Source organism: Perognathus longimembris, chromosome 28 (assembly GCF_023159225.1).
Source record: "Perognathus longimembris pacificus isolate PPM17 chromosome 28, ASM2315922v1, whole genome shotgun sequence".
Lineage (NCBI taxonomy): Eukaryota > Metazoa > Chordata > Mammalia > Rodentia > Heteromyidae > Perognathus > Perognathus longimembris.
In genome coordinates this window covers 35,474,699-35,487,752 of record NC_063188.1, presented here as the reverse complement: position 1 = coordinate 35,487,752, position 13,054 = coordinate 35,474,699, and the positions used below count along the sequence as shown (strand labels likewise).

The window sequence follows — 13,054 nt, the reverse complement described above, 5'->3', positions numbered from 1 at the left end:
ATGTGTTTTTCTTACCTCTCTAGTCAAGTTTCTCAAATACAAAGCAATAGCAAATTGTAACACTATGGGTGTTCAGAGTCATTCTCCCATTCTTTCTTAACACAAGAGATGTAAGCCAGAAAGCAAAAGAATCTTTATGACATGAAATAACTGAATGGGTTAAAGGCAATATTGATCCTGTTTCTCTTTAACTCTTCTTAGTTTCCTATCATCGTCTCATGTGTATTCATTACACAATAAATAGTTTATAATCCTCTCAGTAGAACCTTATTGTCTTAATACAACTTGGAGTACATAAAGAATTACTAATTACTGCCATTTATTTCTGTATGGCACTAGATATATTTACTAATATCAAAGAATCAATGTTTTGCAGTGACAGAAGGAAGTGTAAGAACCCTACAGAACAAAAGGAAAGCCCCATAATGAACGGTTGACTTTCTAGAAAATAGATTAAAGGAATTGGAAGGGAAGTGATCAACTGTTCTGCTCTGAGAAGCTGTGACTATATCCTCAACTTCTGTGTAATTCCCACACAATAAGTTGATTTGTATATTTCATTAATGCCTTTATTTCACAACAAATTTTGAGAGGAAAATCTATAATTAAGATTCCTACTGGACAAATCAGGCTGTAGCCCTTACAGCATAGGCAAATAGGTGTCTAGATTTCTTTATTGTGGTCTTTTAGAGATAGGATATATGTATGGTAAAACTAGAGGTGATAATTAAAAATATGAACTTTTACCCTAGAGTAATTAAACTGTTCTATAATTGATCGTGATGATTCTAAAACTTTTTAACTATCCTAAAACATTGAACTTTACACTTTAAACTGACTGAATTACATTGTATGTGAATTACATGTCAATAAAACTAACAAAAACAAACAAAATGCTATGATTCCATTTAGGGAGATCACATTTTAAGAATTAGCAACTTACTCAATCTTCATTTTGCCATTTTTACTCTAATTCCAAACTAACCAAAGATCTCTGTTAGCTAAAAATTCTAGTTGAGATTTTTATTATTAATAGCTATAGAACACCATGAGTTTTCATAGTATTTTCCTTTTTGAATCTACCATAGTTTACAGACTGACATTCATTGAATTGCCCAGTGTCGAAGTTTTTCTGTCTGTTCCTGTTCTATAGGACGAGGAGGAGGATCTCAGGACTGAGCTCAACCTTCTGAGGAAGTACTCTTTCCACAAAAACATTGTGTCCTTTTATGGAGCATTTTTCAAGCTGAGTCCGCCTGGCCATAGACACCAACTTTGGGTATGTTGTTGTTGTTTTTTAAATCTGGTCTTATTCCATAAGAAAAGTCTGACCCAAGAACTGACATTTTCAGAGCTAAGATGAAACTTCTGTGCATATGCTAGAAAGTTTAAGCATTCATCCACACAAGGCAAAATGTACTGCAATGCATGGCAAAATATACTCTGTTCCTAGATACATAAATGATAAATTATGGAAAAATAACTTACATGCCTAGAAAAGAGCTTGTTGCTGAGATGAGGAGGACTCAAATGGACACTGTCAGTATCTGACATAATTTTTTAAAATATAGTTTTATTCCCTTTCACTTTAAGTAACTATTTTTCAGGCATGAAAGTTTTCTCTTGGTTATTAAAACATATCAATTCTAGTTAACATTGACATGAGCATATGGGCTCATTTTACATGTTTTCAATATGTAAGTACTTCTTTATAAACATAACTCCCAGGAGTTAAATGGTTAGTTTTATTCTTTTTTTTACTCATGATAGCTAGGACATCATAGATTTCAGAAAAATAAACAGAAATATTAGAGGCTAACCAGACCCTACCTAGAAATTTTGCTGTCATCCACTATAGTAGCAAGAAAATGAGCTTTAGTCTTGATATTCCTCTTTTAAAATATGAATGAATATGAAATATTTGGAACATAAACTGCAGTCATTGTACATGTATTCTTTACACTTTCAGCATTTTCATCCCACCCCGTGACAGTAATTTTTTTTCAAAATAGTGATTGAAATTTCTGAGCATCCTCAAATTGCAATATTCTATTATATTTTATATAATGGACTTTGAAAATCTTAGTGGAAAGCCTTATAAAACACAGAATTCTGGACCCCCATGCACAGAGTTTTCAGTTCAGTAGGCCTGGGATATACATGAACTATGGACATGCTAATAAGTTGATAGTTGATGCTAATCACTGCTGGTTTAAGTATCATACTCCTAGAACCATAGAATGTATAGATCTTCAAATTAACACTGTTTTCTCTCAAATATCAAAATAATTGGAATCCTCTGTTTTCTGATGCTTCTGCTTGAAATTTTATTAGCTATTATTACACAGCCTTAACATTTATTACTTTAAACATTTTGCATACAATATTTGTGTTTACGTATTTCTTTACTTACAAGCTTTTTCTCTTGTTAGTAAGTCAAACTCAAAATGTTTCAGTCTCCCTATTGGATATATATTAGTAGTACTTAGTTCATTTGGTCTATCAACATACGTTAATTGAAAAGTCATCTATATGCCAGATATTTACTAGATACAAGGGATCCAATGGTAAGCTGAGTACACATGCTTATGACTCAATGGAACTTACAGTCTGTCTGCAAAGCTCAGTGTCCATCAGCCATTCACACAAATTAATGTATAATTAGTCAGATGAAAAATGACAGTTTTATGTGAGTTAATAACAAATTAATCTAAATTAACCTAGGGATTGAGAAAATCAACCTAGATAAAACAAAAGCTTGAAGTAAGATCGGAAGGAGTAGGAAATTAATGCATGTTACTTATATATGTAAGACTTTTCATAGTACCACTTCACTGTCCATGTAAAGTTTTAAAAAAGAACAAGAAGTAAGTAAAGTAATAAATAATTGCAATTTAAAAAGTGTATGGGCCAGGAGCTGGGAATATGGCCTAGTGGCAAGAGTGCTTGCCTGGTATACATGAAGCCCTGGGTTCAATTACCCGGCACCACATATATAGAAAATGGCCAGAAGTGGCGCTGTGGCTCAAGTGGCAGAGTGCTAGCCATGAGCAAAAAAAAAAAGCCAGGGACAGTGCTCAGACCCTGAGTCCAAGCCCCAGGACTGGCAAAAAAAAAAAAAAAAAAAAAGGAAGAAAGAAAAAGTGTATGGGCCAAGCATCATGCTTACAAAGCCAGTAAAATAACTGTGACTGCCTCACAAGCTTCTTATAATTAAGCTCTTCTAACGTTCACAATATTGGCCAGATCTTTCTGGGCCAATTGGACATTAATGGCTTTATTTCAGATTTGTCATGGTTCAAAATGAGATCTTTGACTTGAATTAATACAGTTATATATTGTGTCCATTCAATACAATCATCACTGAATTACCCCTATGAAAATCAACCTGTTGTGAATTACTTTCACAATATTGGCCAAATCTTTCTGGGCCAATTGGACATTAATGGCTTTATTTCAGATTTGTCATGGTTCAAAATGAGATGTTTTACGTGCATTAATACAGTTATATATTGTGTCCATTCAATACAATCATCACTGAATTACCTCTATGAAAATCAACCTGTTGTGAATTTTCTCTGTATGGTTGGTTTTGTTTGGCTGCCTCCTCTCCTTTTGGTGATAGTGTACTTAGGACAAATAAATGCAATAATAGTATCAATAGTAAACAACTCTAATTTAGGAGAGTAATATTCTGAAAAGAAAACAAAGAAATAATGTATACTTTTCAAATACTTAGGATCTTTTGCTTTCACTTGTCTATAATGACAATTAACTTGCCAATAGAGCAAAAGGGAATTATTTGCTGTTTTTGAGAAAGCAGTTTTAACTTGAACAGTGTTACCTTCTAGGTCAACTCTAATAGCTATGTTCTCCTTCACATTGACTTCCCTCAGTTGACTAATACTATTTGAAAGGAAATTTACCAGTTAATTACTCAGTTTTCTGGTGGCAAAAATAATTTTTGTGCCACTACTGGGGTCCTTGTGCTGGTCCTTGAACTCAGGGCCCATGCACTGTCCCTGAGCTACTTTGCTCTACCTCTTGAGAGCTCCACTTGGTGGCTAATTGGATATATGAGTCTTGCAGACTTTTCTGTCCAAGCTGGCTTTGAACCATAATCCTCCATCTCAGCCTTCTGAATAGTTAGGATTACAGGTGTGACACACCAGTGGCCAGCATTTTTTTAGAAATTTTCCATATCAATACAATAAAATCAGAATGAAATACTTTGAATGATGATGTTAGCCTTAAAATAGACCTTCCTTAACAGTAATCCCATTTGAAAGAAATTATCCTGCAGGAATTTAAATATCAATTCCCCCTTGGAGTTGTTATTGTTATTTGCCAATACCTTGAGGAAAATAATCTGGAATTTGAAAACATAAAACAAGAAAAAACCAAGCTTAGTCTTAAGACTAAACTGTAAACACTTTTGAGACCTTCTATATCCTACTTCTTCCACTTCTCATCAAACTCTTCCCTCAAACTGCCTTTATTTTTCTCTCCAGTCATTTCTCACACTTGCGCAATGTGCAAGCTTCTCTGCAGGGGCATTTATTCAATGTTATCCATAAACCAACTCTTCTAAGCATATTTGAATACTTCCTATGATTCAGGGATTCGCTCAAACCCCTCGTCCTAGTCTTTTCAGTGATTTAATCCCCAAATATTATATATAAATACATGTCATGTAGAGTAAAACTGTCCAATTATTTTCAGAGAATTATTTTTCTAATATTCAAAACTTTTCCGGCTTCCTTGCAGATGGTGATGGAGCTATGTGCAGCAGGATCAGTCACTGATGTAGTGAGGATGACAAAAAATCAGAGCTTAAAAGAAGATTGGATTGCTTATATCTGCCGAGAAGTCCTTCAGGTGAGTCTTCATATAATCATCCCCTGATCTCGAAAGAACCTTGAAATAACATACACAGTATACCTCATAGCTCATATCTGATTAAGAATTCTAAACATGAACTCTGGATCAGGGAACTTACAAAGGCTTTGGAGAATGCTTTATGGTGATATTATTCAACTTGCAATTAGACCACAAGGTTATGCTAGCTCTTTCCAAACCATAGCTTTTAGATTCATGCTACTATGTTCAATGGATCATGGATATGACGTCTCAGATTATTTATTATGACTTGGCCATTTTAGAGTACCTTTGAAAAAGCACAGTGCAATCATCACAAATATGAAGGTAATCAATTTAAGAGTGGATGACCTGCAAAATAGCCCCAAAAAATCCGCAGCTATGTTTGTTCATAGTATACTCTGTGAACACTGACCCAAATTTTTCCTCTCTAACACACAATTAGATGAAAGCAAGAATATTCTTGATTTGCCAAACTCCAACTTTATTTTTTACTTGAGTGCTTAAGTTCACCCAAGAAGTATATTAATAGAAACAAACAGCAACACTCAACATTGTTAGGATATCATTTCCCCCATTTGAATGAACTCATTTGAGATAGTATGATAAATGACTGAGAGTGCAAACTATAGACTGAAAATTAAATTCCCATTTGCCATGTATTAGCTGTGTGAACTTCATTCAATTACTCATGTAATAATGAGGTAAAATAATAATATAATTCCTGTGTCATATGAAATGGTATCAGTAATTTATTCAAATGGTTACTGTGAAAATTTAGTAACTATTGCATTCAAAGCACCTAGCACCATGCCTAGAAATTGTTACTTGTATTATTAATCCTCAGTTAGTATCAGGAGCTATCTCACTGCAGCCTAATGCAGCTTCCCATGTCATGGTTTATCCAGGTCATGGGTTAGTTTTAATGGTGAATGGGCTGGAGCCAGTGTGGTAAGCCAACACAAATTGCAAATACTTTAAAATGAATTTCCATAGTTCCTCAAATTCTCAGCCTAAAAGGCTGACTAGAAAATATGTTGGACTTAACAGATGGTTGGATGAGGAATAGAGAAAAAACATCGCTGAGCTATGATAAAGTTAATATATCCAGGTCTTTACTGTTACGGTTAGTTGGAAATATGGAGGTTAGAAAGGAAGGTAAAGTGGCCCAATGTATACAAAAATTACTTCTTGGTGTTCTTTCTCTTTCATGGGTGTCCTGATTTATTTTCCTTCTCTTATAGCCAAAAGCAGTATTTCTGGGAACTGCTTGTAGTCATTCCAGCCTAAAGAATTTTGTCTGCAAAATAAAATGTGGGCCATATTTCTCACTACTAGTTTTTCCAAAAATACAAGTATCAGTACCAGGAAAGTGAAACACTCTATCTATCTATCTATCTATCTATCTATCTATCTATCTATCTATCTACCGCTGTTTAACATATAAATATTATACATACACAGGGCTTAGCTCATCTTCATGCACACCGAGTGATTCACCGGGATATCAAAGGTCAGAATGTGCTACTGACTCATAATGCTGAAGTAAAACTGGGTAAGTATATTCCAATACGTTAGCTTGGACCTACAGCATCTTCATGGCAGTCCTTACATTAAGAGAACTTTGTTGTTGTTTTTTATCATGAACTTGCCAATGCCCTTATTTAAGTTGGATAGTTGCTGCCTAAAAAATCAGTGAAAATTTGATTCAGAACAGAGGTGGGGGTGAGAAAAATAAGTGCACCTAAACTACATATATTAAATTACAATTGGTGGTTACATTTTGGTCCTGATTTTATATTCTATTAAAGATTGCTATTAAATATATTTTCATAATTTAACCGAGAGTTAACCATGACAAGTTTCAGTGTCATGAGCAGAGATTAGAAAATAAAATTCTATGAGACGTTTTCTATAACTTTGAAAGAATAATTAGAACTGTTATTAGCATCATTGTCTACTGATCTTAGCAATAGGAATATTTGAATTAAAATATAAATAAATAAATAAATAAAATTCTAGCCCAGTGCCAGTGGTCACATCTGTAATCTTAGCTACTCAAGAGGCTAGCTTCTAAGGATAATATTTGAATGCCAGCCCAGGAAGGAAATGAGACTTTTTGTTCTTTTTTTTTCAGACATGGGGCTTGAACTCTGGGCCTGGACACTGTCCCTGACCTCTTAGCTCAAGGCTACTGCTCTGCCATTACCATTTGAGCCACAGTGCCACCTCAGTTTTCAGGTGGTTAATTGGACATAAGAGTCTCGTGGACTTTCCTTCCCGAGCTGGCTTTGAACCGTGATCCTCAGATCTCAGACGCCTAAGTAGCTAGGATTACAGGCATGAGTCAGCAGCACCTAGCTGAAATGAGACTTTTATCTTCAATTAACACTAAAAAGCTGAAAGTGAAGCTATGGGCTCAAGTGATAGAGCACTAACCTTGAACAAAAGAGCTCAAGGACAGTATTCAGGCCCTGAGTTCAAGTCCTAGGACTAACTTGCAAAACAATAATAAATAAATAATAGTAAAAAGTAAACTAAACATATAACAGTACCTTATTTTGCGAAGAATATCAAAGAACATTTAAATTACTTCATAAGCACAAATTTCTGCTTTGCAATTTTCCATCAGATATTTAAAAATAATGATGTCAATCATAAGTGATGCTCTAATAATATTCAAATCACATTTAGAACTAAAAATCCAAAGACCAGAATGTCCTTCAATTTCTATTCTAAGGGTTGAAATAGTATACTTTATTGAAAATTTATGTGACATATCCAAGTACACATAGAACAGCATATTACACTTTTTAATATTTAAAATATACATTGATGTTTGACTTCTAAACACTGTTATATATTATTTTAGGACTGTAAAAAGGTAGGTAATTACACAGATATGGAAGATAAATCATTTGTATTATTTTTAATTATGTTAACAATTTAAACATGTCTCAGCATGAACTTAAGATATTTTCCATATTCTTGCTAAGGAAATAGAATTAGAGTAAATATTTTGGTAATTTGTTGAGAAGATTTTGCACTGATGATTTGTAAGATAAGTATGAGATAACAACTGTGTATTGTTTTTGTATCTGAAAGCTGCAAAGATAAAAACACAATTTTAGCTATGAGAAATTGTGCTGCGATGAACATTGTTGTGCTGGTGGCTTTAGTGTGATTATGTTTGTGGTCTTTTGGATAGATGCCCAAAAGTGGGGCTGCTGGGTCATAGGGGAGCTCTATGTTTAGCCTTCTGAGAAATCTCCATACTGCTTGCCAGAGTGGCTGAACCAGTTTACATTCCCACCAACAATAAAGTAGGGTTCCCTTTTGGCCAGATCCCCTCCAACAGTTGTTGTTGTTAGTTTTCTTGATATAGGACTTTCTTACTGGGGTGAGACGGAATCCCAATGTTGTTTTGATTTGCATTTCTTTTATGGCCAGTGATTTAGAGCACTTTTTCATAAGTCTCTTGGCCATTCTCATTTCCTCATCAGAGAATTCTCTTATTAAGTCTCTAGCCCACTTGATGAGGGGGCTATTGGTTCTTTGCAGTTTTGTTTTGGATGAAGGTGTTGCTTTTAGTTCTGCATATATTCTAGATACGAGGCTTTGTCCGTTGAATGGCCGGTAAAGATCTCCTCCCAATCTGTGGGCTTTCTGTTTATCTTGCAACCTACGTCCTTTGCCCTGCAGAAGCTCTGTAGTTTGATGTAGTCCCATTTGTCCAACCTTTCTTTGATTTGTAGCCTTTCTGGGTCTTTTTTAGGGAAGTTCCGTCCTGCACCAAGGAGCCCAAGTTTTTCTCTTACTACTTCCTTTAGTGTTTTCAGGGTTTCTGTTTTGATTTCGAGGTCTTTGATCCATTTGGAATTGATTTTGGTGCACGGTGATATATAAGGATCTAGTTTTAGTTTGTTGCATGTGTTGAACCAGTTTTGCCAGCACCATTTGTTAAAGAGGCTATCTTTCTTCCAGATTATTGTTTTAGCTCCTTTATCAAAGATTAAGTAGGCGTAGTTCTGTGGGTTCATTTCTGGGTCTTCAATTCTGTTCCATTGGTCTTCAGGCCTGTTCCTGTGCCAATACCAAGCTGTTTTTAATACTATAGCTTTATAATACAGCTTGAAGTTGGGTATTGTAATTCCTCTAGCACCGTTCTTTCTGCTTAGGATTGTTTTTGCTATTCTAGGTCTTTTATTGTTCCATATGAATTTCAGGATTGCTTCCTCTATTTCATTAAAAAAATGGTGTTGGGATATTAATGGGTATTGCATTGAATTTGTAGATCACCTTTGGCAATATTGCCATTTTGATTATATTAATCCTCCCAATCCAGGAGCATGGGACGTTTTTCCATTTCCTTAGTTCTGCCTTAATTTCATTTTTCATGTTTTTAAAGTTCTCATCGTAGAGGTCTTTCACGTCTTTGGTTAAGGTTATTCCTAGATATTTTATGTTTTTTGACGCAATTGCAAAAGTAGTTGCTTTCCTGATTTCAGCCTCGGTCTTCAGGTGGTTAGCACAGAGAAAGGCCGTTGATTTTTGAGGGTTTATTTTATATCCTGCAACTTTGCCAAAGTTTTGGATCAGCTCTAGTAGCTTGGGGATAGAGTCTATGGGGTTCTTTAGGTATAGGATCATGTCATCTGTAAAGAGAGAAAGTTTAACTTCATCTTTTCCTATTTGGATCCCCTTTATATTTTTTTTCTTGCCTAATTACTCTGGCTAGGAATTCTAGTACTATGTTGAAGAGAAGGGGAGAGAGTGGACATCCCTGCCTTGTTCCTGACTTTAAAGGGAATGGCTTTAGTTTGTCATAGCTAGAATCTGGAACCAACCCAGAAGCCCCTCAGTAGATGAGTGGATCAGGAAAATGTGGTACATATACACAATGGAATTTTATGCCTCTATCAGAAAGAATGACATTGCCCCATTTTTAAGAAATGGAAGGACTTGGAAAAACTTATACTAAGTGAAGTGAGCCAGACCCAAAGAAACATGGACTATACGGTCTCCCTTATAGGGAATAATTAGCACAGGTTTAGGCAAGTCACAGCAGAGGATCACAGGAGCCCAATAGCTATATCCTTGTGAACACATAAGATAATACTAAGTGAAATGAACTCCATGTTATGGAAACGATTGTTATATCACAGTTGTAATTACTTTCAACGTGCCATATGTAACTGTAGCCTCTATTACTGATGATATTCCTGTATCACCTTCCTGTGGTTGTACCTACACTCTCTCTGTATCTTATCTGAGTATATTGGAAACCAGCTATACTGGTATTAGAACCAGGAAATTGGACGGGAATACCAATGAGAGACACGGGGTAAAAAAAGACAAACAACTACAAAAGCAATACTTACAAACTGTTTGGTGAAAATGAACTGAAGAACTGAACAACTCATGGGGGGGGAGGGAAAAGGAGAGGGTGAGGGGGGAATGAGGAACGAGGTAACAAACAGTACAAGAAATGTATCTAATGCCTAATGTATGAAACTGTCACCTCTCAGTAATTCAGTTCGATAATAAAAAATATATATTAAAAAAAACAAAAAACAATTTTAAGAAACTATGTTCAGATACATGTGAGACACATAGATTTCTAATTCAAATGGGCCAAACACCATATTCCCATATAGAGCAAAAATTCCTTGCACTTGAGCCAAGTGGATAGGCAACCCAGTCATTTGCACCACAGTATGTAAATTATAAGCAAAATATCATTGAATTATCTGTCACAAAGATTCTGCACGAATGTTAATGTACTTTACTCTGGAGCAAAGACCTTTTTGTACAGGATTCAAGGTTATATTTTCTTATTATCATTAAGTTGATTTACAAAAGAGTTACACTTTGGATTGGAGTTTAATCAGGCCAACTTACACATAATATTTACACATTTTGTCTTTGATGTCTCAGATCTTAGCTTTTCTTTAAGCAAAATAATGAGATTTCAGAAAGCAAATCTAATGATTGCCACAAGAAATGACAGCAAAAAAAGAGAAAATGCTTATATTGTGATTAGAATTGATCAATAATTGTCAAATCCTGGTCCCTTCTATTACAAAGATTATACCACTGTTAAAGTTTTAACTCTACCTTTTTATTGTAATTTGAGTTTTTCTTTTTTTCTCATTCCCTTTTTTATCTTTTGTAGCCTTTTCTCATTTCATTTTCTTCTCTGGATGCATATCACACATCAGTTTATGGCATTCATAGGCATTTCTTGGCACTTAAAGCTGGCCATTAAGAATAGTTTCAATATGGATTAAACCTATTTCTTTATAATGAAAAATCACGTAACAATGAGACTGTGTAACACTAATGGTGATCTTGACAATATTCTTAATATTTTTTGTTTTTACTAAATCCTTCTCGAAAGACTGCCTTAAAACTATTAGTTTTGTTCCCCTTTTTCTTCGCTTCCTCTAAATTCTTCAACCTGCTATTCAGTCAGTTTCGTCTGAAATCCTCTAGATTCCTGGAAACCATTCTAAATTAGAAAATCTACTTCATTTTTCATCCTCGTCTTATTTTTTTCTGGAATAAATAACACCAGTCTATTTCAGCCTTTTTTCTGTCGGTTTCTAGGGATACCATACTAAATATTGTCTTCTAATGTATCCCACAGATGAATAGGAACATGAACTGTTATAGCTTAAGATATGGGTACAACAGTAAATATGTGGTTTTTGACTCAGAAAAATCTGTGTAAGCGTTTAAATTCTAGAAGAAGACTTTTTTTCTTTATCAAGTGATAGGATGTTATAATGTCATGAGTGAAACTTACCAATGGCTACTAAGTTTTATATTTCTTAGACACTGCTTATACTGCTATTTCTCCAAGTTGGTGGTAGGTCCAAACACTACATATGTTATCATTTCCGAGATTCATGGTGTACCGATGGAGCTTTTTTCTTAATATTCATGATAAACATTCAGCCAAACCTACTGTAGATTTATAATAGCTCTGTTGAGTCTCATTCCAACATAAATAGCAGCAAAAGCTTATTTCCCAGTATTCCTGGAGTAGACTTCATGGTAAAGTTTTCAGGGCTGGAATGAAAATCTGTTATCCATTGTGGCTTTTGTATTGGCTTTCCAAGTGAAAGCAATCATTTATTGAGCTTTTTGTTCTTGATTAATTATTTTGACATCTGCTGAATTTTGCAGTTGATTTTGGAGTGAGCGCGCAGGTGAGCAGAACTAATGGAAGGAGAAATAGCTTCATTGGGACACCATACTGGATGGCACCTGAAGTGATTAACTGTGATGAGGACCCACGACGCTCCTATGATTACAGAGTGAGTGAACTTTCAGAGGGAATCATTTGGAAAGGATTTTTACTGGAATTTATTTTAATGATAAAGTGAAAGAAGAAAAGCAACCAGCCTTCCTTTCGCATTAACTCGAATAGGAAATACAGTACTAGCCTTTATTCCTATTTGTGGTTTTGATAGTATGCATGAAAATACTATTTTCTACAAATGTAGACAAAGTAGGCCATTGGAATTATTCAGATTTGACGTAGAAGGTCTAGTTCATATTGCTTGCAACTTGGCAAAATGAGTTTATTTGGAAAGTTAACTTCCAAGGGCAAAAGGCTTTGGAAACTTTAAAATAATTACAAGTAAAGGCAATTGTTAAATTTCATAATAACCTAACTCCAAAAAGAAACAAAAATTATTTGATTAGTTAAGAGTAATGGAGAAAATCCTTGGTTCATGGTTCACTTCTAAAACTTCATAAAATCATTAAAATAGACAAATTAAGTAACAAGCCATGCTATTTATTAAAATTTCCATGGAATTCTCAAGTGGCAGAGTGCTAGCCTTGAGCAAAAAGAAGCCAGGGACAGTGCTCAGGCCCTGAGTCCAGGACTGCCAAAAAAAAATTTTCCATGGAAGCTGCAATTTGGACAATATACATCTATGTACACATTTCAGAACACCGATGTGGAAAGGGAAACTCTCCATTTGCTATAGACTGGGAAAAACCTCACTCACTTTCCACATCGTAAGTCATCCAAACAATTCATTGTGGTCTCCCTGTGTAGAATCTAGGATTCAATACTTGAAGTTGATTAATTTAAGTTCCATCTCTTTTCCATTTCCTTAAATGCCCTTTCTAGATCTGAAAAGCAATTATTTACAGAAGG

At 34.9% G+C, this 13,054-nt stretch overlaps 1 protein-coding gene across 3 annotated transcripts in view; it reads left to right on the top strand.

Annotated features, from left to right (window-relative positions):
* Nrk (Nik related kinase) overlaps positions 1–13,054 on the top strand; it is a 93,661-nt gene that overhangs the window by 3,324 nt on the left and 77,283 nt on the right. For all 3 annotated transcript variants that reach the window (XR_007209340.1, XM_048335923.1, XM_048335922.1), the window contains exons 3-6: positions 1,154–1,279; positions 4,768–4,878; positions 6,343–6,433; positions 12,070–12,200. Coding sequence is in view for 2 of the 3 variants with exons in the window: in XM_048335923.1 (XP_048191880.1) it covers positions 1,154–1,279; positions 4,768–4,878; positions 6,343–6,433; positions 12,070–12,200 (459 nt within the window). In the remaining variant the exon portion in view is untranslated. The remainder of the gene's footprint in view (positions 1–1,153; positions 1,280–4,767; positions 4,879–6,342; positions 6,434–12,069; positions 12,201–13,054) is intronic.